This window comes from Neomonachus schauinslandi, chromosome 6 (genome assembly GCF_002201575.2).
Source record: "Neomonachus schauinslandi chromosome 6, ASM220157v2, whole genome shotgun sequence".
NCBI classification, from domain to species: Eukaryota; Metazoa; Chordata; class Mammalia; order Carnivora; family Phocidae; genus Neomonachus; species Neomonachus schauinslandi.
In genome coordinates, this window is record NC_058408.1 from 103,188,492 (window position 1) to 103,214,480 (window position 25,989).

Here is a 25,989-nt window from a genome sequence, read left to right on the forward strand (position 1 = left end):
GTAATCCCACGCTCCCGGTTTTCCTTCTCCCTTCTCTGTCCCCGTTCCTGGATCTCCCTCTGCCACCCAGGCCCAGCTCTAAACATGGATGTTGAAGTGCTCAGGCCTGCGGCTTCCTCTCTTTTCTCATCTCACCTTGTACTACGATGAGCTCAAACACCACCTCTATACAGATAACACCAGAATTACATCTCCAGCTGTGAACGTTCCTCTAAGCTCCCTCTAGATTCAAGACCAAATGACATCGAAAGACACCTTTGTAGGTCTTACAGACGTGATGTAACTGGTGATCTCCAGCCCCCTCCCATTTCTTCCCTAGTCAACCCCATCTCCGTATTCAGGCAAGAAACCGAATCAGTATCTTTCATTTTTCTCTCGCCTCTCAGCAGGTTCTGTTGATTCTCCGGGATAATTCCAAACGAATCTTGAGGACTAGGCCCCTGGCGCTGTCTCAGTCAGGCCACCTTCCTCTTCCTATCCACAGTTCTAACAGCCTCCTGACTGGTCTTCTTGCCTCCCTTCTTAACTCCAAGCAAACCATTCTCCATCCTTCGGCGGGAGTGATTGCCTTAAAACATAGATCATACCATTCCCCTGCTTGTTACCATTCAGTGGGTTTTTTTCTGCACTTGAAATAAAATCTGGTTTCTTTAATCCCTTCCTTCCCCTACCCTTCTCACCCACGAACTCCAGCTTCACTGAGGGGCAGTTCCTCAAAAACACACCTCTTTGTCACCCTGGGGCCTTCACCAGTGCTGTTCCGTTCCTCAGCCTCAAATGATCCCTCCGCCTTTGGAAGGTGTGATCCTTCAAGTCTCAGCTCACCCCATCTCCTCAGAGAGGTCTTTGCCCCGTCCCCAACTGTTCTTCGCTTTGGTACCTGATCACTACATGCTGTTTGTTTTTACTTTTGACTTCCTAACCCAGTTTTGGGCATGTGGTAGGTTCTCAATGAAGACTTGTTGACCAAATAATTTACCTCTGAAGACTTGAAATGCTTTTGCAAAAATTTCTGTTAACTACTTTCTCCTACCTCTGGCGCCCGGGAGCCATCTTGAAGAGACCAGTACTCCGATCTTAAAGTTCTCTGGTTCTGCTGTCCTCAGTAGGACTCATAGCCCCACAAAGAGGTGGGAGCGTGTAGGAAGGTGTGGAGAAGCTCAAGAGAACACCAGCATTACATCCTTCCTACATAATGGATTCACTAAATGTAAGTATTTTCATCATGTATTAAATACAATATTTCATTAAGATGGAAATACTAATTTCTCTCTGGACTAGGAATAGATGAGACATAGGAGATAAATGAGTTTTGGGTGGGTTATTGGGATCCTGTGACAGGAAAGCCGAGGTAGGCACCTCTGTGACCCTAGAGCCCCTTTTGGTCTGTACCTCTTTCCCAAGAGCCTGTGACCGGCTCCCCTCACACTGAAATCTGAGTCATTATGAGGAACTGACCTTGGTCCTTTCTGGTCCTTGACCTCTGGCATCTCCATCGGCATCTCTCTGTGGGTTTTGTCTAGTTTAGGGTTCCTGGTTCCAGAAGCCATCTACCTGCTTGGTGCCTCCTGCTGTTTTCTCCTCAAGAATGAAAATCACACACTCGTGGTGCCTGGCTTAGCTCTCAGGGGCGGGGAAATTCCACACCTGAGCTCACCTGACTGCCTTGTTCTCCCGTTAAACAGCAAACGCGTTTGCAAATACTTTCTGGTGTGACTGAAAACAAGCTTGTGTTGCTTTGACTAGAATCAAAATGAAAGGAGCTTCTCCAAGTAGTATCCTTCTTTTCTCCAAAATTGTAAAGTCACACTCTTGTTCACAATTCACGGAACTTTTCTGGGTAGTGGCAGCTCTGGCTAAGATTCTGGAGAGCCCTGGCTCCTGAGGAAGGGGGAAGAACACAAGGCAGGGGCCTCTGAACAGGGACTCAGGACACCGACCCAGCCCTAACAAATGAGCTGCTCTCTGCACTTCGCAAAGAGCGGCATCTTTGGGGGGGGGGGCTGACCCAAGCCTGGGGATTCCATGGAAAAGAGGATGCAGGAGGTGGTGAGGAAGTATGGATGCCCCAGAGAGGGGACCCGCTAAGAAGCTGTGCAAACTCTCCCGTAACACAACTCTCTGGGGCACTTTCCTACGCTAAAAAAAAAAAAAAAAAATTTAAAATTATTTTTTAAGAATATGACTTTCAGGGCCTCCTGGGTGGCTCAGTCGGTGAAGTGTCTGCCTTTGGCTCAGGTCATGATCTCAGGGTCCTGGGATCGAGTCCCGCATCGGGCTCCTTGCTCAGCGGGGAGTCTGCTTCTCCCTCTGCCCCTCACCCTGCTTGTGCTCTCTCTGACAAATAAATAAAATCTTAAAAAAAAAAAAAAGAATATGACTTTCAGACAAAGCCAAAACATTTAATCACAGCATGATGCCTACACATTTTCCAGTCCTTTTCTGCTTCCATCTTACCAGATAAAAAAATAAAAATAAAAAAAATACAGGCGCCTTGGTGCAGAACTGTGTGCTCATCTGTAAGCAATTCTGCTTGAGAAGGCTGTCTGCCTCCTTCCGCTGTGAAGCCAAGTGCTCATCCAGGAGACAGCTTTGAATCCTCCCTGTTCGTCAGCACACACCTGGCAAGTTTAAGACGGGACGGAAGTCAAGCTTTGGGTTCACTGTCCCAAATCCCAGGGCAGGGCGATTTCGGCCTTCCCTCTCCATTCCTGAGTGCCTCTGCGTGCCCTGTGAGGGGCCCTACGGTTCCTTCTCACCAGCCTTCTCACTGTTGTCACTGCGCTGGGCCTGTCGCCTCTGCTCCACCAGCTGCTTGTCCAGTTCCCGGAGCTGCTTCAGAAAGCCCCGGTTGGGCAGGACACAGCGGTTCTTGGCCACTTGTCGAATGGCGTCCACCACGGTCATGTTCTTGTGAATCATCAGGTAGGCCAGGACCAGGGTTGCCGACCGGCTGCGGCCCATGACACAGTGAACCAGGATCTTGCCTGAAATGCAGTGGGGAGAAGAGGCACCAAACTGTACTAGTCATCATGGCATTCTTCGCCACCACGCACTCTCCGGCGCGAAGAAATGCTAATTTCCCTTAAGACTATCCTTGATGAAGCAGTAAAAATGAATTTTATCAAATTTCAGCCTTTGGTTACACTTCTACTTAATATTCTGTGTGATGAAACGGTACGAACACATAAAGCACTTGGGCTTTAAAAAAAAAAAAAAAAAAAAAAAAGCACTTGGGCTGAGTACCAAAGTGAGATGGTTATCTCCTCGGGAGATTGAGTTGCAAGCTGAATTAGCCACTGTTCATGAAACACTGTTTTTACTTAAAAGAACAAATGACAGAAAAACCAGGATAATTCACACTTGGGTATTTGGCAGACCCTGTCTCAGAAGTGAACAAAGTAAGCCTCTCATTTCAAAGAAAACAACCAATAGTATTTGTTGCCAGGGATAAAATGCAAGCTTTTGAGCAAAAATATTAGAATTTTTGAAAACTTGTATCTATTACTGTGAGGTTGACCGTTTCCCAGTACTTTTAGGTTTTTCTGTTAAGGTTGGTGGTGATATTAACAATTGTTGGGGTTAATGTAGAGCATGAAATCAGCCATAATACCCGGCTTGCTAAAATGTAACATGGAGGCCACTGAGGGCAGGGAGGGTTTCGGAGAAGGGCGTAGGCCTTTGGAATGCCGGGGCCCGGTGACCCACTCTGCCGGAGGAATGCCGTGGGGAGTTGCCTTCCCCGAATCTCTCTTAGCCCAAACAGCCGCCCTGTGATCTAAGAGATGTGTGCATTGTCCCTTAGGCTGTGTTTAGTAGCACACGCAGATTAGCACATCGTATCTTTCCCGTAAATCCTCCCAGTTTCAGTAAGACTCCTTGTCACACATCACGTGCTTGAGAAACATAAGGATTTGTGATTCTCCTGAAGGACCAATAAAAGCGGGAGCAAAGAAGAGCAAAGGGTCTTCGTCTCTGAGCGTTGACCCCCTTGCCTTCTCCTCTCTGTCACGGCAAAGTTCGGAGTCATCTTTCATCCGTCGGTACAGGGATTGCTGGCCATTCCCGGCAAACAATGCGTTCTTTCAATAATGTACCATGAAAAGGGTCAACAATTGGAAGATCAACATAACTTAGGGAACCAATATTTTCCAAATGACCAAAGTGGGATATCACGAAATCATGCATGGGTAAAAAAATCCATTCAAAGTGCAAGACAGACCAATGGATTTCCATATAACAGAATATCTGTGAAGTTTATGGATATGGTTTCAGATGCCACATCACAGCTAGCCTTTATAAAAAGATTACTTGTCAAGTTCTAGTGTACTATTAAAGAAGAATATCCACAATTATCTGAAAAGGCTATTAAAATATCTCTCCCTAAAAAAATAAAAATAAAAATAAAAATAACCCTCCTTTCTCCAACTACATATCTGAATGAGGCTGGATTTTCTTCATATACTTCAACCAAAACAACATATCGCAACAGACTGATGCAGAAGCTAATATGAGAACCCAACTGAATTCTAATAGGCCTAACATTGAAGAGATTTGCAAAAAATGTAAAATAATGCCACTCTTCTCCCTAGCTTTCTTTTAGAAAATACATTTTTTTCACAAAAGCATGTTATTATTTTAACATGCAAGGGGTTTTTAAATTTTAAACAAAGATTTTTAAGGTTTTCAGTTTTTATTCCTAACAGGGTAAATATTGATAAATATAACCTACACAAACAAAAGCTCCTTGAAGACTTCAATACTTTTTTAAGAGTGTCAAAGGGTTCTGAGACTAAGAAGTTTGAGAACCAGAGATCTAGAAGAATCTCCACAAACAAAAAGTCTCCCTTTGGACACTACCATGGCGTCAGCTGGGCCCAGCTGAGAAGCCACAAATGGGAAGCAGCTTGTGCATCCTTCAGGTCTGCTCTAGAGCTCACATGGTACATCCATGTGCTTGATCTCACCTTATCCTTCACAGAACCTTCCAGCTTCATTATCATCATCCCTGTTTTACAGATGGGAAACGGGCTCAGAGTGGTGAAATGACATACCAGAGGTCACCCAAAAAGCAGGTGCCGGAAATAGTTTAAAGCACCTCGTTATCGAGACCCTTCTGTGTGCTGCCCACCGGCCTCTGGGCTCTGTGGACAGAGAAAGTAGTGAGATTAAGCTCTCCGCCTGTCCCCACCACTGCCATCCCAGTGGCTGCCCTCTCCTGTCGTTGTGGGATAGCTCGGCTGGGGCAGTTTGAGCCGTGTGACTTGTGACCCCAGGCATGTCTCTATTCCTCAGTCTCGGGCCTGAAGCTCAGAAGGATGACCAGGAAGGCTTAGGGACATCACTGGGCTTGTGGACCATCAGCAGGATGGCAGAACTGCTTGCTAAAGAACATTTCTGCACGGGTGTGGCCCCCTCATGTCCTTCTCACCCTCACCCCCTCACCTGTGCCCGGCGACCATGCCCAGGACAATGGTGATGGTCAGCAGCCCAGGCAGCGTGAGGAATCCAAGAGGCCCCGACCACCAGGCCCGGGGTTTCTCTCTCCCCGCCCCCTGCTGGCGAGGCCTGCACACCTTGCCCGGCAGTAAGGACTCCATTTTGGTTTCTGCACACACACATTGCTGCCACAGAGAGGTGCTTCATAAGGAACTGTTCATTTGATCACGATTCGTTTTCATGAATCCCCACAAGCTAACCAGGGGGCCCTCAATCCACCCGCCTCGTTGCTGAGCTACAAGAATGTGGCTACACCACTTTTTCCTTGTGCACATGGGCTAGAAAGGAAGGCAAGAAGCAGGGCCGGCTTCTTTATTGCTGTCGGGTCTGGGGGAGGCTGGCCCTGGCTCTTGCGTGGCATGACTATGCTCCCGGACTGGAACGTACCTCTGGCATCCTAATCCTCACAGACTGTTCCAGAGGCTGCCTGGCCTCTTGCCAGCTCTGCTGATAATTTAAAGCGTTTCTTCCTCTCCTGGCAAAAAGGGTAATTCTTTCTGTCATGACTAAATGCTTGAAACAAACGAAAGCTGTAGTTCATTAAGTCTTTTGGGAGCCTGAAGTCTGTTAAGTGGGAGGAGGGGAGGGGAGAAAAAGGGCGAAGGGAGATGGAGGGGGTTGGAGGAGAAAGGGGGAAGGGAGGGAAGGGCACGCTCGGCTCCAGCAGAAGCTCCTGGAGCTGAATTTTGGTTTTACAAAAGCAGCATTAATGCTGGCAGCCCCGTGAGCTTGGTAGGTCTCCCTCGGGTAAAGGGCCTGTCTCGGCAACCCCAGGGTGCTGCTCCCTCTCTGCTCTGAGGCTCTGCTAAGCACCACCCTTGCGGCCCGGCATCGGGTGGCGAGAAGGCTCCCAGGAGGGTTCAGAAGACAAGGGCAAGGAAGGCTGCGTCGGCCCTGCTCCCGGCATGGCCCATGGCGGAGCCGCTGGGAGGCTCTCTGGTAGACACCAGCCAGGGTTAGGGCAGCTGGGTCGGGGTTGGCATTTCCTAGCTCAGTGGCTCTCACTTTGCGCCCCCCCCCCCCAGCACACAACAGTTCGCGGCTTACATGTCCAGAGCCTCCCCCCACCCCCGAACCTGCCAACTACATAGTCAATCGGCACAACACACGGACAGGGTAGATACAATTATCATCCCCATTTTACGGAGGACATGAAGGGCCAAGAAGTGATCCGCCCAATTTGCACAACTGGGAAGTGGCAGGACTGTGATTCCCACCCAGGCTACCTGGTAGCAGATTCGGGGCTCTTCGATGCCATGTGGTATCACAAGTGCGTGTGTATCGGACAAGAGTTCCACAGGGTAACACGAACTTTTACTACAGGCAATAATACATGCTGATATTTTCAATTCTTTTCGAATCCATTCATTTTCTTAAAAGAAATGCTGGTTGCATCCACTAAATTGATTTTTATGTTGCACGGATAGGTCCCAATCTGTTTCAACAATGGTGATTTCAATGAAATAATTGCCCTTAGCCTTTACCAAAAGGTGAATTCCCGCAATCTTATAAAGAAAACCCATATGCAGAATCTCTGCTCCTCCCCAATTGCACATTTTCACTGGTGACCAAAAGACAGGCCTCTGTCACTCAGATCAGATATACAGGCCAAGCCTGTTACCCACCAACCCCCACCCTCAACTCAATCCCACCCCCGCCAGGTATGTACTCTCATAAGCAACCTCCTTCCTTGGTTTTGGAGGGATGCTCTTTGCCTGTCTCTCACTCACCTACCTTCCTCAGCAGCCTGCAAAGGCAGACAGAGCTCATACTTCTCCCAAACAGTTCTGGGTCTGTGGGAAGGCATCAGAAAAAGGGTGCGTGTTGTGTTTTGAGCGGCTAGGGGGCAGGCCTGTGTGTGCTGCAGTGGGGCAGGGGACCCTTCAAATACCCTGAAAACCTGGTCTGGTTAAAGCTTAGAAGCACCAGAGAGCCAAGCTCTGGCTTGAAAGCGGACTTCATGTCTTTATCCATACCTGCCTTATCCATAATAGATTTTAAGATGGCTTCAAAAGCAGGCTATGGCCCGTTTAAGAAAAAGAAAAAAAGAACAAAAGGAGAGTGGCGATACTAAAATCTGATCTTCAGAGCCTCACAGTATCTGCTCCGGGATTTCTCAAATTAAAACCACACGACTTCACCTCTGAGGATGTCATGCCAGGAGCAGTGAAGGCCGTCCAAATGGGGTTTCCAGGGCAGTGTCTTGTCAGTACTTCTCTCTCCGCTGATGAATGACACGTTCAGTTGTTTCAGATCTTATAACCAGCTGGAGTGCCTCACCTTTCACGATTTTTGGTGACCTCTTATACAGGAAAGTCACCAGATGTTCAAAACAAGGGCAAAGGACTCTTCTGAGAGGCCTGGGTGACAGAAGGCATTCCTGCTGGCCTCTGATTAGCTCTGTGACCGTGGGCACATCACTTGGCTTCTCTGGGCCTCTGTTTCCCCAGCTCTAAGGGCCGGACACTGGACTGGCTTATTTCTGAGATTTTTCAAGCGTGACCACCGTTGTCTAGGGAGTTCTTTCAGAAGGAATGGGTCAGGGTAGGACAGGGGTAGGAGTGGGTCGCACAGGCCACAGGTACAGCTTTACAGCCCCACGAGGAAGGCTTTTCGGCAAGAGTAGACAAGACTGGATGCGAGGGGCGCCTGGGTGGCTCAGTTGGTTAAGCGACTGCCTTCGGCTCAGGTCATGATCCTGGAGTCCCGGGATCGTGTCCCGCATCGGGCTCCCTGCTCAGCGGGGAGTCTGCTCCTCCCTCTCCCGCTCCCCTCTCTTGTGCTCTCTCTCTCTCTCTCAAATAAATAAATAAAATCTTTTAAAAAAAAAGACTGGATGCGAGGGGCAGCAGTGGGAAACAGTGCACACTTGGCTGAAACTAGCCAAGGAAGAACAGGAAAGACAAGAGAGGGGAGAGAGAGAGGGGCCTTGCCTTCTGGCCAGACTGCCCATCAACATCTCTTACATCAAGAGTGTAATAAGGAACATGTGAGGGAGCCTGGCTCCAGTATGCCGTGGTAGTGTCCCCTAGACGCCCGACGAACGACTAGACACCCCACGCTGCCCATGCCTGTGGCAGGGAGGCTGAGCACATCCCCCCCCCCCCCAGTGGATGGAGTCCGTGACGATGCCGTCGCTGACTAATGAGCGTTTTACTTCGTTACCCTGACGACTCGGCATCGGTTACAAACACACAGCCCCTGGAATTCTTTTGTTTGGCCTTTGCAGCATTTTAAGAAATTTTCAAGGTGTTGCCAACACTTAAAAACTGGGCAATTTCACATTAAAATCCAGATTGAAGACTTTTCCTGAAAAATCAGATCTACCACATTCGCCCTGATTCTCACAGGTCACGTGTTGGCTGAGACCGAGCAGCAGCGCCCCCTTTGGGGACTATCTGGGGCTCTCCACGTCGCTATGAGCACGCCCGCCCCAGAGCCCACGCGTTCCACGGAGCCAGCGTCATTTGCTTACGTTCCCTGCCGGGTTCTGCGGGGTTCGCCTTTCGATTTGAGCCCCAGACTTGAGGATATTCAAGTGCAAAGGCGCTGAGAAGGGACCCCAGTCTCCCACCTGGCCGTGGGGTCATGTCCTGCTCCCCTTACCCGGACAACTGGTCTAGTCCCACACCCCTGCCCACCGATTCTGTCCCCTGCACATTCTCTGACCTGAGCATATGCTTTTCTCTCTTGACCCTTTCTTTTCTTTGCTGGGAGTTTTCGCACCTATGACCTACGGGTCAGAACCCACTCCAGCCTGACATCTCCTCATCAGCGCTCTGTGATTTGCCCAGGCCTACATATGACTTTTGAGCCCCATTCTTTCCTAATTCAGCAGAGCGGGGAAGACTCTAAAATGGTGTACCAGGAACTGAAAACAAGCTGTCATGTGAGTCTACTGTACTAGTTCAAAGTTGGAATGTCTTTTTTCCTTTTTTTTTCTTTTGGGATTGGAAACTTTATTATTATGATGCACACATGCTAGCGTGGTTATGTGTTTCATGATGCACGACCTCTCTTTATCAAACACATCTGAGAACCCGCTGTGCACCAGGTTCCATGCGAAGTGCTCTATGTGGGTTACTGCTGATCCTCATTAGAACCCTCCAAGGTAAATATTTTCATCACCAGATTGAGAAAGAAGGCTTAGCGAAATCACATTGTTAGTAAGTTGTAAGGTGTGAAACCCCACCCTGTCGTCTCCAAAGCCTGCCAAACCCCTTCCATTAAGAGAAAGTTTGGAGATACAGTAATGACAAAAGAGTACATTAAACAGAAACCGAAGGATTGGGCTGTGGCAGCTTTTTGTTTTTTCTTGTCAAATATGTTTTCAGTTAACTTCAAATAATCTGAGGCAAATTTTACCTCACGTTGATGAGTCAGAGTCCAGTTGCTTTTTGATACTGCTTAGAAACCCAGAATGTGCATAATGCAAAAGATGGTCAATAAATAGTCTCATAAAAGCATGACTTTGAACTAAGGCTTCCCCTAATAGAAGCCCTTCAGCTCTGTGAGGTTTTTTTTCACTGTGACCTTGCTTTCTGAACCAAAATAAAAACAAACTGTTGGTGCCTAGCTGTGGGGCCAGGACCACTGTGGGATGGCCATCAAGGTCTGGGACTTGGCCTGGGCCCAGCTGCACACTGCAAGTTCCTGAAGCAGGCCAGTCCGCCGGTCACTGAGCCTCGTAATCCCAGCCTCTTGTGGCAAGAAAGGCTTTCAGTAACTGGACACCCTGAATTATGTGATGGCCCTGTAAAGGGGTATGAAACGTGGGCCTAAAGTCAGAGCACAGATTAGGGAGTAGAAGTCCCTCTGGCCTCTATGAAATGTCCCTGAAACACCCCCTTGCAGCAATAACTGCATATTGTTTTACCCCAATGCAGACCTAAGCCAGGCCCTTCTCTCCAAAAGAGCCTTGTAGCCTTTACCTGGATTAGACCAGCTAAAACTACATTTTGAGTGCAAGGACTAGCACTGCGATTTTAAAAATGGATAATTAGGGGTGCCTCCGTGGCTCAGTCGTTAAGTGTCTGCCTTTGGCTCAGGTCATGATCCCAGGGTCCTGGGATCGAGCCCTGCATCAAGCTCTCTGCTCTGCGGGAAGCCTGCTTCTCCCTCTCCCACTCCCCCTGCTTGTGTTCCCTCTCTTGCTGTGTCTCTGTCAAATAAATAAATAAAATCTTTAAAAAAAATAAAATAAAAATGGAAAATTAACCTTGGGAAACTTGGACATCATGAGTGCAAAACTCAGATGCTCAAATACAGGTCACCATTTAGAAGGTTAGGTTGTCAGCTTTCTATAAGAGGCCTCACTAGACTGTGTGTTGGGGGAGGAGGAGAGATGGGGGGGCTGCGGGCTCAGTTGGTTGGCAGGAGGTTTTGAAGTCTCTCCAAGTCAGCTCCCCAAAGGTTTTCTGGCATTGAAGCCCCTAGCTATTAGGTTTGGGCCCAGGCACATTTGGCGTCTGGGCTGTAGTCCCAGCTTTGAGGGCATCCAGACGTCCCTGCTGTTCCAAGGATCGCTGCTGAGCCTTAGGGAATTGGGATTCAGGCCGAAGGCCTTTCCTCCGAACCCTCCCGATCCCGATTCCGCACAGCGGCAATCAAGGCCCGAACCCCACCAGCAGCACGCTCAGTGTGGCTCCCAGCCTCCTGGGCCTCAGACAGTCCCAACTCAATCACTCACAACCCCTGCAGAACCCGCTTTGAGAGTGCGCAGATCCCGCCTCCAGCCAAGATGAGGGGCGGGCCTTCGTAGGGGCGCGGGGGCGGGGCCGCAGGCGGGTTTGTTGGGGTTGAACTACCAAGGGTGGCGGGTCTCTTACTGTGGTCCTGGCTGAGCGCCGCGTCGATGAAAGCGGCTGCTGGGTAGAAGAAGACGCTGAGGTCGAAGGTGGGCAGGTCGTCGGCCTCAACGCCGTGGTATTCGATGGCCATGTCGCGGTAGTAGTCGGGCCCCGTGTCCACGTTCCAGCGGCCGTGAGCCGCATTCAGCACGTGCGTGAAGCCCGCCTTCTGCAGCCCGTAGCGGTCCAGCGCCGTCGCCCTGGGCACAAGGGGAGAGGCTGGTTGGCTGCGTGGTGCCTTGGCCTGGGTGTGGGGGATACGCTGGGCTGCCCATGGGTTTCTGCCATCAATTCCAAAGTAAGGTCTAGTCACTGAAACGAAGGACTTCCCTCGTCCAAAGCCCTGCTCTAACTGACCCCTTGGCTGCATGTTCCTGGTTCTGCCACTTCCAGAAGGGAGAGAATAAAGGGTGGGGTAGGTGAGCTAGTCATTGGTCCGTTCACTCTTTCATCATTCACCAAATACAGAAGAGTTGGTGCTACCCCAATGCTTATAGCAGCAAAGTCCACAATAGCCAAACTATGGGAAAAGCCTAGATGTCCATCAACAGATGAATGGATAAAGAAGATGTGGTATATATATATATATATATATATATATATATATATATATACACACAATGGAATATTATGTAGTCATAAAAAATGAACTCTTGCCATTTGCAACGATGTGGATGGAACTAGAGGGTATATTTTTTTTTAAAGATTTTTATTTATTTATTTGACAGAGAAAGACAGCAAGAGAGGGAACACAAGCAGGGGGAGTGGGAGAGGGAGAAGCCGGCTTCCTGCTGAGCAGGTAGCCTGACATGGGGCTCCATCCCTGGGATCATGACATGAGCCGAAGGCAGATGCTTAACGACTGAGCCACCCAGGTGCCCAGAACTAGAGGGTATTATGCTAAGTGAAATAAGTCAATCAGAGAAAGACAATTATCATATGATCTCACTGATATGTGGAATTTGAGAAACAAGGCAGAGGATCATAGGGGAAGGGAGGGAAAAATGAAACAAGAGGAAACCAGAGAGGGAGACAAACCATAGAGACTCTTAAACTCAGGAAACAAACTAAGGGTTGCTGGAGAGGAGGGGGTGGGGGGATGGGGTGGCTGGGTGATGGACACTGGGGAGGGTATGTGCTATGGTGAATTGTATAAGACTGATGAATCACAGACCTGTATCCCTGAAACAAATAATACATTATATGTTAATTTAAAAAAAAAGAAGACTTGGTACTAGACACTATGCACTGTCACCTGCTAAATCCCTTAAAAGGCCACCAGAATAACCTATTCATCTCAGCTTTACAGCAGGCCTCTCCTCTGAACCTTCCAGATGTTCTAGGGTTTGGTGGGTTGGGACTCGAATGAATGATTTAAGATGCTGTTTCCATGCAAGGAATTGATTGGGATTGGGCAAAATTCTTGACATTGATGTCCACAGGGGTTGTGAACACAGTATAGAACTCTTGCTTTGATAGGCGAATCATTGCCTAGTTGGGTAAAGCATTTTTCTGAGGATAGGTATTTGAGCTGTCTATTGTTTGAGTTGATTTCAGCAAGTTCCTAGAGCCAACTGTGATTTTTCTGATTTATAGCCTTATCTTTCTAGGCAAGAATTTCCAGGAACAAAGAATAAAGTCATTTGAAGTAGGTGGCCTTGGAATATAGGGCAGAGGTAGGCTGTCAGAAGCAGCAGGAGTTATTTATGTCTAGAGGGGCCAGGGAAGACCTTCAGGGGAGAGAGCCCTTTGAGTTTGCCTTACTACAAATGTCAGCACTTGGTGATGGAGGGGAAGAAGGAGGCAAGGGCAAGGAAGTAGCACAGCCCAAGGGGTGGAGGCTGGAGATAATGAAGGCCTTTCAGGAAATGTTTATTATTTCCTGTAATCAATCATTTATCACAAATAATGATTTAGAATCTCTTGTGTGCCAGGCACTGTCCTGGGTGCTGATGATGCAGCAGTGAACAGGTTAGACAAGGTCCCGCGGGAAGCATAGATTCTCATGGGGAGAGCAAATAAACAACACACGAATAAACAAGATAATTTCAGACAGCGGTATGAGCTGCGCCGAATGGCTGTGGTCCTGCTTTAGGTAAGGTGTTGGGGGAAGGCCTTGCTGGGAGGTAGTATTTGAGCTAAGACTGGGGGGTGAGGAGCTAGGCAGGGGCAGAGCAGGAGGAAAAACGTCTCATCCAGGCTGAGGATACAGCAAGTGCCAAGAAGAGAATGCAAACACATGTGGCTCTAGTAGCAAGGAGGATAGTAGTACAAGAGCAGATGGGAGAGGTAGGCAGGGCCGGGTCAAGGTGGACCCGGTAGGCCATCGGGAAGAGCTTGCATTTTACTGTCAGTGTGGTGGAACGCCCCCTGCTACGGAGGGTTTTAAGGAAGGGGTGAGCATTGTTTACTTTTTAAACAATCAGTCTGGAGATGTGTGGACATGGACTGGAGAGGGGGAAAAAAATGGAAGCAGGGAGCTCTGTTGGAGGCTGTTGGAGTTGTACAGCCAAGAGAGGAAGGTGGACGGAGGAGGTGGGGTCACAGCAGGACTTGCTGATGGACTGGGGAGGGGGCAGGGAGGAGTAAGCTGGTTTGGCCGGAGCATAGGATGTGAGAGGAGAGGAGAGAAAGGTCTGGAAAGGGAGTGTGGGGTTGGATCGTGGAAGTGCTTGGATCTGTATCTGGGGGGCTCAAGGACAGCTTTTGATAGTGTTTGAGGAGGGGTGATCCTAACTAGGTTTTAAGATGACATCTCCCCTCAACAGCACAAAGACCGGTTCTACAGCTCAGGAAAGAGATGACAAGGGTCTGGAACCATAACAGTGAGAGGCCAGAGGTAGCATCGTGCTCCAGCTGAGGGCTTATCTCAAGGTCACTGATAAAGGATGTAGACAGAGGCACCATATCGAATGCCAACATTGATGAATACCTTGGGCCAAAAGGAGCCTTGCAGCAGGAAACATATGCCATGGCCCCTTGGCCAAGGGCCCCTCATCTTCGCTGTTTTCCTGGAGCTTTTTCTTGGTCATGAGGAACCACGATAGAGTCCAGTGTTTGGGAAAGGGAGACCCAAACACAGGCATCGAGCTTTTAGAAACATTTGCAGACAGCCCATTGGAACTGAGCCACGGGATGGTGGAGGGTTCCCCCAAGCCCCCCAGCTGGCCTTTGGCTCTGCCATCCTGACTATGGATGGACTACATTCTGCTTTCAATTTTTCCTCAGAAAGACCTGTTTTTCATTTTTCTTCTTGTCCCAAAGTATGTATACAACAAACATTTTGCTTTGGGGACATAGATCTGCACTCAATTAAAGCCTCCACTAATGCAGTCCATCTTGCTGAGTAGCAATCAACCTCACTTTGAGGTTGAGCTCAGTGGAAAAATTAAAATTAACTGTCCTTGACAGGAAGTTCCTCCCCACCATAAAGACTGTTATCTCTGGGTTCAGCAACTGGGTTTCAACATAAGCAAATGGCAGTTTGAATAAATAGCAATTTGCACTTTACTGCTGTTGGGGTCAAGGATCAGGGTAGATATGTGACAAGACTCGTTGCCTGACACCTTCACAATCAGCCCACAGAGCTGGTTTTAGCTGTGTCTGAGGGCAAGTAAAGGACTCCTGGGGAGGATCAGACCTGGTGGGTGTCTGAGGCCCTCTGCAGGTTTTCGGGGGCCCTGTGGCTGTCTGAGCCAGGCAAGGGAGGTGGTGTCCTTACACACTGCTCTGGGGATTTCCCTCTAGCTTGACGCTCAGAGTCCAGTTGAGAGCTCAAAAGAGTATCCATGGCAGAATGGGGATCTACAAATAGAGAAACTCTTAGAACTCTTGGTACATAGCGGCTGTGATGCAGGCAGGTCCCCAACTGACCCAAATGCCTGGCTCAGCGATTCCTGGGAGTGGGATGGGTCAGAGGGGGCTCCCTAGCCCTGTATTGTGGTTTTCTTAAACGTTAGGGCCGCCTGCTTAGATATGCTATGTGGGAAAGAGACTAAGAAATGTGCTTCTGCTGAGTAGAAAAGCTCCGGAGAAAAACAAACTTAGAAATTTACCTCTAGAACCTAGGTGACGCAGGAGCCTTAGTTTCTGGATGTTTAATAATAATAATAATAATAATAATAATAATAATAAAATCCTAATGTAAGCAATTTGTTTAAAGAATAATATGTCATCAAAATATGTCATCTAATTATAAAAATAACACATGCTCAGTGCAGAATGTGAAAAACATATTCCCCCCCAGACACACAAAAATTTTCTACCCCCTAAAGTCTATTTGCTTTTTGATGTAAGATTCCCCAGTTGCTTTTATATGCATAGATTTATAAATTTTATATAGAGATTTGTTTTGGGGTATGACACCATATGTAAATTTCAAAAACTGTGACATGGTGATATATTGTAAATGTCTTCCTCTGTCAACGTATAGGCTTCAGTAGCTGCACGTTGTTCCATTCTGTAGAGAAATCTCAATTTTACCTCACCCAGCTCCTATTTTTGGACATTTGTCTCCTTTCCCTCTCACTCTGGCTCTATCTCTATCTCTCTCCTGAAGGGAGAGTGGCGGGTATTATAAGAAACACTATAAATGAACAACTTTGCTGGATTTCTTTGGGCACATTTCTGATTATGTTCTTAGGAGATACTTTTTTTTATTTTTTAAGTGGAATTGCTGGGTCAATGGGTATGAGCATTTTTAACACGTTTGATATGTGTTACTAAATTATCCTCCAGAAAGCTTGCTCATTTTACTTTCTGATTTTTATTCTTTGCTAATTTCATAGGCACAAAAAAAAGATGTCTCATTTTCATTCCTTTTAACAATGAGGTTGGACATTTTCTCACAAGTTTGTTGGACTTGTGCAGTTTACTTTTGAAGAACGTTGCCATATCTCTGTTTTTGGCCCAATTCCCTTTATCTCCTCTCCCTGTGAAACCTCTGGCCTGGCTCTGGATTCTTACTCTAGATTGGACGGCCAGGGAAATGACTTCTTCTGGCATGGACCAGTTTCCTCATTCAGAGACCTCCCCTCCCTTCCTCCTTACCTGGCCTGGCCCAGCCTCCTTCCAGCCCCTCTGAAGTTCCTCCAGGAAGCTTGTTTCAACCCACCACCCTTGAGGAATTGCGAATAAGAGCACTCTTGGTGAAGCAGTCTCCTTGGGCAGCACTCTTGACATTCCACTTCTCCAGACCTCTCGGTGCCCTCCGGACTCCCAGCCCGAAGACCTCAGCATCTGCCCGAAAGCCCGTTTTCCACAGGTGTAGGCTCTTGAGCAGAGGGGAGGAGGGACTCGCATGTCTCCATCTACACAAGCCCTCCCCAAGCTCCCTTGCGGTGGGAAACCAGCTGCTCCCACGTTGCCAGGATTCTGCACTGGGCACTGAAGAAAGGCCGCTAATGATCGGGCGGTTCTCCACACCCTTGTGTCTGGGAGGACCCACGGATTTCCTGCCCCTGACTGTAATCTGGCACCCTGTTCCTTCTGGTGTGTCTGACGCTTGTGGGCGTCATTTCCTGGGCATGACCCTGATGGGGACCCTCTCCTTTGGAGTCTTCACCATACCTACCCCTTGCAGGTAGATTTCAAAACAGTGGGCACATTTTGAGCTTTTGATCTCCATCAATTCACCTGCTATGAAAGGGGAATTCCCTGGCTTTCTAGTTTCTTGGGTGTTCTTGTTACTTGCTGACGATGAAGCTGTTTGCTTTTGAGGCGCCTCAGAACACACGGGGCTGACAGGTGCAGTGTGTAAGCTTACACACTGCTTCATGAGCTAGAACAGCTGAACCTCTGGGACCTTCAGTTTTCTTTCTTTGTTAAACAGAACCAATTACTCTGCGGCACTTTCCTTACAAGATGCTTGTAAAGTGAAGGACGCAATACTCTAGTTTGTTTGAAAGGTTAAAAGAAAAATTCAAGGGAGAAAAGCAGTAGAAAGATGTACAACAAAATGTTATCGGTGGCTATCCCTGGGTAAGGGGATTATGGAGAGTTTGTCTTCTTTTCATTTGTAAATTTCCGTAATGAATATGTCAGATACTCACTTAGTAAGTAAGCGTATGCCATGATTTTATTGATGTTTTCCTTAGTTCTTGGGAGACACTGGCTACTCAAAGATATAAGGTGGCCCCAGCGTTTTTAACTCTTGTTAGAAACCTCTTCATCATCTGCCCCAGGGATGGAGGCTGAGAGGAGAAAAGATATTCGGAGGGAGGCCTGGAACTGAGAAATGATGTTGCATTAGTAACTAGACTAGGCATTTGGCTATGCGTGAAAGAAGTGGTTGATGTTGCTTGAGGCCCTCACGGAGAAGCTGGAAAGGCCCAGCCCGGTCCTCCCCCGTTCACTCTGCCCATGACTGGTCCCCGGTTGTATCCAAGTCACCTTTGGTACTTGGAGGTTCAGAATCCAGGTTTTCTAGTTCTTTCCGTTAACATTCAGCTCGTTAAGTTGTGAACCTTGGCTGTACTTTCACTGCATCCTAAAGCAGCCATGGCCCACCCTGGAGAAGCCGGTCAAGGGTTAGCTCTGCTTGGTGCCTGAAGGCTGAATTAGTTCCTTCTTTTGGTGGGGAGAGGGTGAGGCTGTCCGGGCGAATGGTGAGAGGCCCTCTTCATAGGCCGAGGGTCGTGTCAGCTGGCTGATCTGCTTTCACCTCACTTTCCAGCCTCCCCGACTACAGGCCAGGCCTGGAGATGCCTCTGCTTTTGAGGCTGTTGGTCTGGCTGGGAGGAGAAAAGCAGAAAGGGCAAGATAGCAACTTGAAAGCGTGCTCAGGCTGAGTAGGGATGGCCACAGGGAGGAGTCCGGCTTTATGGGGAAGGGCAGCTGGCTGTTGATGACCCCCAAAAGCCAGACCTTGGAGGCAACTGTATTCTAATAAAAATGGAGAGCTGCTTACCAGCCCTGCCGCTCAGGCGGCAGAGCAACTTAGCACCGTGGTGTTGGCTCACAGGGATGCTGACGTGGGGAGGGAGAAGAGCGATTTCTCAATTTTCCTGCTTCAGTCAAGCCTATGGGAGGCTGTCCTGCCTGGGAATTTGCAATCACTTTGGCAGTAGCCAGGATATTTCCCCTCCTGCTGACTGCAGGGGGAAAAAAAAGAAAAAAGAAAAAAGATTTTGCTAAGCAAATGAAAGATGTGAATAAGATTAAAGGGAGAATATTTAAATTACAGAAACTTAGGGCTTTCAAGCATACTCAAGCACTTTTGAAGCACCCATTTAGGGACTGCTGATTGATAAGAGGTGATGAATTATTCTTATCTCATCATTGACACCAGTCCCTGGCTCTCTGGAGGGCAACACTTGGTTAACCTAATTTGAATCTAATTTGAATGACTTGAAAGTAATAAAACAAGTATGTGCTTGAACCTAATAAAGCCTAATTTATTTAATAGCACATTTCTTCAAGAATTTCATTTTAGAGCTGGAAGGGACCTTTGAAATCATCCCTCTATTTTACAAATAAAGAAACTGAGTCCCAGAACAGGAAAGTGTTGTGCTATAGGGACACACATAATGAGCCCCCTCACGGGGGGGCTTGAACTCTGTGCCCTGAATCCCCTTTGAGGCCTTGTGCTCTACCCCAGACCCCCTACCAGTCTCTGGGAGATGGGTGGGGAGAGGGTGGCTGTGCCTTGAGCCAGCCAGAATGACTTCCTGGTGAGAATACCTGATCGGTGGCCAGTTGGCCTGGCCCAGCCCCTTCCACTGACCCAGCCACTCAGTACTAACCAGATCTCCCTCCTGTCTGTAGCTTCTTCTCACCAGGCGGCAGTGGTGGTGTCAACTCTGCCCACCCTGGGCTGGTAAGCAATGGGGACTTGGAGTCACCCGGCACTCCACTTGGTGAATCCCTTGGGAATAAGCTGAGACTGAGAAAATGCTCTAGAAGTTCTGAAATCCACAGGCCCATAGGGTTTTGGTGTGGCACTGCCTCCTTAGGCCACGTGGGTTCGTGAAAGGCCAGGATAGTATCTGTGGGGGTGGTTGGTGCCGGAGCCAGAGACAGCCCCATTAGGAGGCACCTTCCTTCCAACCTGAAACCTTGGGTTCATGATAACATCTCATGGGAGAAATTTGACCAGGGGTGTTTTCTGTCTCAAGGCTGCCCTCAGCACAGAAGGACCCTTCACGGCAGAGCACAATGACTGTTCTTTGCCTACTTCTCACACTGGGAGTTGAATTTCGAGAACCTGCGTGATCTGTAGTTCACACTTACTGGGTGTGCCACTCACTGTGCTGAGTGGTAGACGTATTAACTCACTGGATCCGTATCTTATAGGTAAAGAAACAGAATCTCAGAAAGCACGAGTGACTTGCCCAAGGCCACGTGGAGACCAGTGTTTGACCCGGCACGGTGGCTTTGGAGCAGAGGCTTAGCCATTCTGCCTCTCTCCATAAAGAAGCCCTGGAGGGGCATATAGGGAGGCCCTTGAGGGGAGAGGAAGGAGAAAAAGTGAGCTGCTTCTTTAGGCTAAGTCTGGTCCCCAGAAGTCCCCTAAGACTTCTTAGGCTAAGTCTGGTGCCAGGCATCACTGGTTTAGACCAGAGGTTCTGGCTACCCCAGGATATCCATCCTCACTCTTAGATCCTGACCACCCTAACTTCCAGAGCCTCGCTACTCGCCTTTCAAAAATCTTTGGTGCTTTTAAGGGAAGGAAAAATTCAACCTAAATGCAACTGTCAAATTAAAACCGAGGCTTCGTGCAAGAGGAGCCAGCAGTGAGCTTCTTGCTGCTGCTTTGGGCAACACCTACAAAGAGACCAAGAAACAGAGGCAGCCCTGCGGGCTCTCAGCAGGGTTTTAACCTCCATGTGGTTGCACTGGCAGCAGAATTAACTGCTCTCTCAAGAAGCATTTGTGAGTCTCTTTATCCTGTAAGTGTGTCGGGGAGGGACCCTGAGCAGGGATGAGGACAAGCACCATACCATGCTGACTTTAGCCCCCTGCCCCCGCTGTGTACGCAGGTCACACACACTGACTGTGGAGCCTGCCCAGACCGGGCGTGTGTGTGTGTGTGTATGTGTGTGTGTGTGTGTGTGTGTTCTGGGGCTCGACCAGGTGGTGCTGGAATGAATTGAAAGGGCAGTGACATTTCCTTGATTGAAGGAAGCAAGATTGTGGTCAGATGTCAAGGGGGCGAGCATATCTTACTGCATCACACCCTGTTGTCTGGCACTCTATTAACTAGAATTTGTCTGTCCTGTTCAGGCCCTCCGTGGCTTCCTGAAGAGAGTCCCTTGGCCTGCATTCAGCCTTTTACAAGCTGGCCCTGACCTACCTTCCCACGTTTCTTTCTCACTAACTAACAATAATGGTAATACTTGTATTTGCCTATACAAAATGTTCTTATATTCCGTATTTCTCTGAATCCTCTTAGTAATCATTTTTCGAGATGAGGCCATAGGCGCACAGAGGTGAAAGGACCTGCCCAAAGCTGCTACACCTGGAGTAGACTGTGGCCGTGGTAGACTATGCGTTACCCTTTGGAATAGTTGCTGCCCCTGCCTAGGGACAGGTTACACTTTCCTGCCCTAATAACATGAGGGTTTGGCTTGGACTTGCTTTGGCCACTGAAATATGTGGGCATTAAGTGGCACATGTCACTTCTGAGTCCGCTAGTGATTTTCCATGCCCCTTCTCTCTACCAGAAGACAGGCACTATCCCAGGTAGGGCTGCTCTGTCAGCCTGGATCCTGAGTCCTGGAGGGACACGTACGTCGAGCAGAGTTAGAGATAGCCCACCCTGGACATGTCAGTGCATGAGAAATGACCCATTGCTGTGGTAGGCCACCAAGCTGTTGGGGTCACCTGTTGCTGCAGCATGGCTAAATCTGAGCTGACCATGTGGTGGTCAAACGTGGCTCGGTTCTAGACCTCCTGAGAGTGCAGCTCTACCACGTTTATCCCCTGTGTTCCAGACAAACCACCCTGCTTATTCTTACCTCCGTTCATTTCTTCATCCTGCGGTCTCTGCCCAGAACTCCGTTGAAGTCCTACCCATCTTCTGGAGTCATGCTTGGAATTCACCTCTTCTGTGACACTTCCTCAGAATCATAATAGTGCCAAACACTGAGCAGCATTTACTTATTATGTGCCTAGCAAACTCTACTTGTTTTAATTCATCTCATCTTCACCCCATGAAATAAGCCCTATCTCTGCTGCCATAGAAGGTGAAGAGAGGTAAAACAAATAGTCTAAGATCACAGAATTGGTGATTGGCAGAGCCAAGACTCGAACCCCACACTCCTTCTACTCCACTACCCATTCTCCTTCTGTTCCCTGTTACATTTCTACACATCCCTTCTCCTGAGCTATAACAGTGCTTTACCTGATTGACCACATTTTCTAGATCTGAGTTTAGGTATAAATTCCGCCATTTACTGGTGGTATGACCTCGGGCTGATCACTTAATTTCTCTGAGCCTCAATTTCCTCTTTGTATCCCCCACAGCACCTAGTAAGGTGCCTAGTAAATACTGACTGACTGAGCAAATGGATGAACTCTCTGAGCCCTAGTTTGCCCATTTGTAAAATGAGTGTAATAATGGAACCTCCTTCATTGGGTTGACTAGCACAGGGCAGGGCACATGGTAAGATGTATATGATACAATGTGGCTGTTATTATTATTAGCTGTAGGAAATGTAAATGTAGCATATAACATACAGAGAAAAACTCTACTTCTCACTGTGGGGATTGGGAAAATCTAGCTTCATGGCAGAAGTGATATGAGTGGTCATTGTAGAGGCCTAATGGAATCTGGACACAGAGATGAGGTGAAGGGCAGGGCATCTTAGGCAAAGGGAACAGCATAGATAAAGACACAGAGACAGTGTGAGTCTTAAAATCTTAATCCTCCTTCCCCCAGTTATTCCATTATTAGGGTCAGATCTAAGGAAATAATCCTAAATATGAAAAGATTTTACGCATAAAGATGGCCACTGCAGTATTTATGAAGGTGAGAACATGGAAATAACTGGTAAGTCCAACAATAGGGAAGTGGTTAAATAAATGACCTTATATCTACCTGATATATTATTATCTGATATATAGCATTATAATTAAATGTATGAGAAGTATGTAGTAAGGAAAAAGTTTATGAATGATGCTATGTGGGAAAAAAGATAAAATGAATAATCAGTATGGTTACAACTATATAAAAGCAAGTTTTAAAATCAAAATAATAAATAAATAAATAAAATACACAGAAAGTCTAGGAGGAAATATTAATAGGAGTGGCTTCAGAGAATGGGGTTTGGTGACAGCTCTGAGAGATTTAAGTTTTCTTCCTTACATTAATCACTATTACTAGAGCTAGCCTTTAATGAGCACTCACTATGTACTAGGCACTGCACTAATATTTTACATATACTATCTCACTTAATCCATACAACCCAGTGAGGAAGGTCCTCTTGTTAACCTACTACAAATAGAGAACCTAAGACTTCTATATTTATACAATAACCATGTAATTACTTGTATAATAGGAAAACCATATATTTACTGCATTTATGTAATACTTTATAACTAAGAGATAAGAGATTCAGATTCCTCCCCCCCCCCTTTTTTTGTGCTACTTCAGGGATAAAATACACATTGTTCTGCATGTTTCCTTATGTACTGATACCCTTATTTTGGTAAATTACATTTCTTAAAGTGATAATGGGGTCAAGGTATATGTGTACCTTTTTTTAATTTTGAACTCATTTTAGAGTTACAGAAAAGGTATAAAAATAGTAGAGATTATTTGGCAATAAAAAAGAATAAAATACTGGTACATGGTACAATTTGGATGAACCTTGAAAACATTATGCTAAGTGAAAGAAGCCAGACACAAAAGTCATACATTCTGATTCCATTTATATGAAATGCCCAGAATAAGTAAATCTATAGAACAGAAAGCAGATGGGTGGTTGCGTGGGTAAGAAGATGGGGAATGGAGAATTTTGAGGTGGTTTCCTTTTGAGGTGAGGAAAATGCTTGCTTGCTTGCTTGCTTGCTTGCTTTTTGAAAATGCTTTCGAACGAGTGGTGCTGGTTGCACAACGTGGTAAATGTAATAAAGCCACTGAGTTGTGCACTTTAGAAAGGTGAATTTTATGGCATGTGAGCTATAGCTCAATAAAGCCATTATTTTAAAAAAGAAAACAGTACAGAGAGTCCCATGTACACATCACTGAGGTTCCCCTAATGTTCACAGCTGGGAAATGAATGGATAAATTGCAGGATGGCACTGCTATGGAATAGTAAAAGTACAGAATAGCACGATTCCTTTTCTCCCCCCTAGAAATTGTTTAAAAGAAATGAAGACCCTTTATATGTGTGTATAGGTTACCTTACGTTTGCAATAGCGTACATAAAATAATGCAAGTATGCAAGTGAGCTTAATACTGGTTACTCAATGGCAGAATTAAGAGAGGACAGACGAAATTATGCAGTTTGTTTTTACAACCCTCTATTTAGTTTAATTCAGCATAAAAGGGCATGTAATTTTTCAATTTAAAAATATTAAGGAAAAAAAAAAGGACAAGAGATGCTGCCCTTGGGATTTCCCATGCCTAGACAGTTATCTCTAGGTTTTAAGCTGCAAGATTTTATTAATGTCACACATGCAGGGGTCCTTCACCATCAGCTCCAGGGAGAGATGGAACCTGAGTAGGAATCCTGGGGAATGGAGGGCGGAGTAGGAGTGCTGGTTAAGGTCAAAGCTTCTGGGTTAGGCAGAAGCGCTTTTGAATCCCAGCTCTCTACCACCTACTGAGCCGTGGACCTTGGGCCAGTTGCTTAACTGCCCTGTGCCTTGTGGGAGTAATTAGATGTCCTCTTTCATTGGGCTATTGTGAAAATAAAATGAGATCATTCATGCAAGATGCTTAGCACAGTGCCTGGAACATAGTAGTCAATAAATGCTAGGCATCATTATTATTATTAATATTATTTACAGTAGATGTTTCCCAGTTGTTTGAGGAGTGGGAAATGGCTATAAACATCTAGAGGAGCGGATGATGACCTCAACCTTGCCAGGCCTACCATGCTTCCCAACACCCAGGTTGACGTGCCACCGATCTGAGAACTGACTTCGTTCTTGCTGGTATTATCCCCAGCTAAAGAAAAAGGCTCCATTTCCCAGCCTCCCTTGCAGCGAGGGGCCGGGGAGGTCTTGGGTGACCCTTCCCTCTGGGAAGATGCCCTTTTGCTCTTCCTTTCTCTTTATGCTTCTGTGGCCTGGATCCATCCCACAGATGGTAGCTGGAGCCCTATCAGCACTCTTGGCCCATGCCACAACTTCAAGGAAGGATGGTGGGGCGGGAGCACAGGAGCCTGAGACCCTGATGCCCCTGGGGTCGCCATGCCAGGCCCAGCTCACCTTCCTCTGGACTTCTCTTATAAGAAAGAGCAATAAACCTCTATGTTGCATAAGCCCCTTCTCTGGGTTTCCTAGACTATGCAGATAAAGGCAGCCCTAACTGAGTGCTCACAACACCACTAAGCTAAAAAGCAACAGCTCCTGGCTAAGAGCAGGTGAAGGATGTGACGAGGGGAGGGGGGCTGGCTGCCTTCTCCTGGGTGAGGCCGGAGGTGGGGCTTGGCCTGGACACTTACTCATCACCGATGTAGAGCTGGGGCCAGACCTCGTTGACATGGGTGTACTGAGGACTGCCCTTCCAGAAGAGACGCTCCAGCTCGAAGGCTCCGGGAGTGCAGTACTGATCCGCTTCTACCTCTCCCTCCACCTTCGGCGGCAGCCTCTTGGCAGGCGCGTAGGCATTTTGGAGGCTTGTCTTTGGTTCTCTGGATGTCATCTTGGAGCCACGGGTTTTTCTTTCCTTTCTGCAATTGGTCATGAGGGGGTCAGGATTATGGGTTAGCAGGGGACAGAGGTAGGGAATGGTCTTTACAAAAAGAGGTGGGGATAAGCTGACCTTCGGGGTCAGCAGGCATTTTGCCGGCCTGCTGTGCTCCCTCCTCTCCCCGGGCCGCAGGGGTAACCAAGGAGGGCCACGATGGCGGTTATACAACGCTGCACCAACGTTCCAGTCTCCTTCAGTGCGAGAGGGCTGGTGGCCCTCTGACATGGGCCAAGGAGGGTTTGCAGCAGACCTAAGACAGGCTTCAAGCCTCAGAAATCCCTATAGGCTGCCAGTCCTTTGCCTCCTTTCTTTTAGCTTTTAGCCCCCCTTTGGTGCCTAGTTTTTCCTTTATCTGATTGGAATCTGCGGGCTCTGGCCATGGTTCCTGCCATTCCAGGCCCTGTGATTCTCCACACCTGCAGGCAGCTGTCGGCCAGTGGAAAGGGCACACCTGTAAATCCAGAGCCTGTTTGATCCGAGCAGCCATGCACGTTCTGGGAGCTTCAGGAGCCCTCGGCTGGAAGGAAGCTTGGCTGCGTGAGGGTCCCTCGGCACGTTAGGGCAGTTGAAGGCAATGTTGGCGGCTCTCACTCGAGGGGGTTGGTTGGCAGTTGTGCTAACCTACCAGGGGTCAGAGGAGATGTTCCAAGCTGGAAAGCTGTTTGGAGATCGAAATGCATACTTGGAGAGCGTGTCAGGCTCTGCAAATGGAATGCGGGAGAAGAGTTTCCATTGTCCCCAAGGAAAGGAATTCGCTGTGCAATTGGGCAGCGATGCATC

At 47.7% G+C, this 25,989-nt stretch overlaps 1 protein-coding gene across 1 annotated transcript; it reads right to left on the reverse strand.

The window, feature by feature from the left end:
• Window positions 1–2,742: 2,742 nt before the first annotated feature.
• Window positions 2,743–25,161, reverse strand: DUSP29 (dual specificity phosphatase 29). The gene is made up of 3 exons (XM_021700139.1): window positions 24,962–25,161; window positions 11,328–11,548; window positions 2,743–2,987 (listed from the first exon to the last, which is right to left on the reverse strand). Exons 1-3 carry the CDS (start codon window positions 25,159–25,161, stop codon window positions 2,743–2,745), a joined length of 666 nt encoding a protein of 221 aa, XP_021555814.1.
• Window positions 25,162–25,989: the final 828 nt, after the last annotated feature.

What these genes read in the sequence shown, in the direction of transcription:
- DUSP29 (XM_021700139.1), bottom strand. Translation starts at nt 25,161, where the DNA reads ATGACATCCAGAGAACCAAAGACAAGCCTCCAAAATGCCTACGCGCCT. An exon ending in CAGCTCTACATCGGTGATGA is followed by an intron (nt 11,549 to 24,961) that starts GTAAGTGTCCAG and finishes CCTTGTGCCCAG; the next exon opens with GGCGACGGCGCTGGACCGCT. An exon ending in GGCGCTCAGCCAGGACCACA is followed by an intron (nt 2,988 to 11,327) that starts GTAAGAGACCCG and finishes ACTGCATTTCAG; the next exon opens with GCAAGATCCTGGTTCACTGT.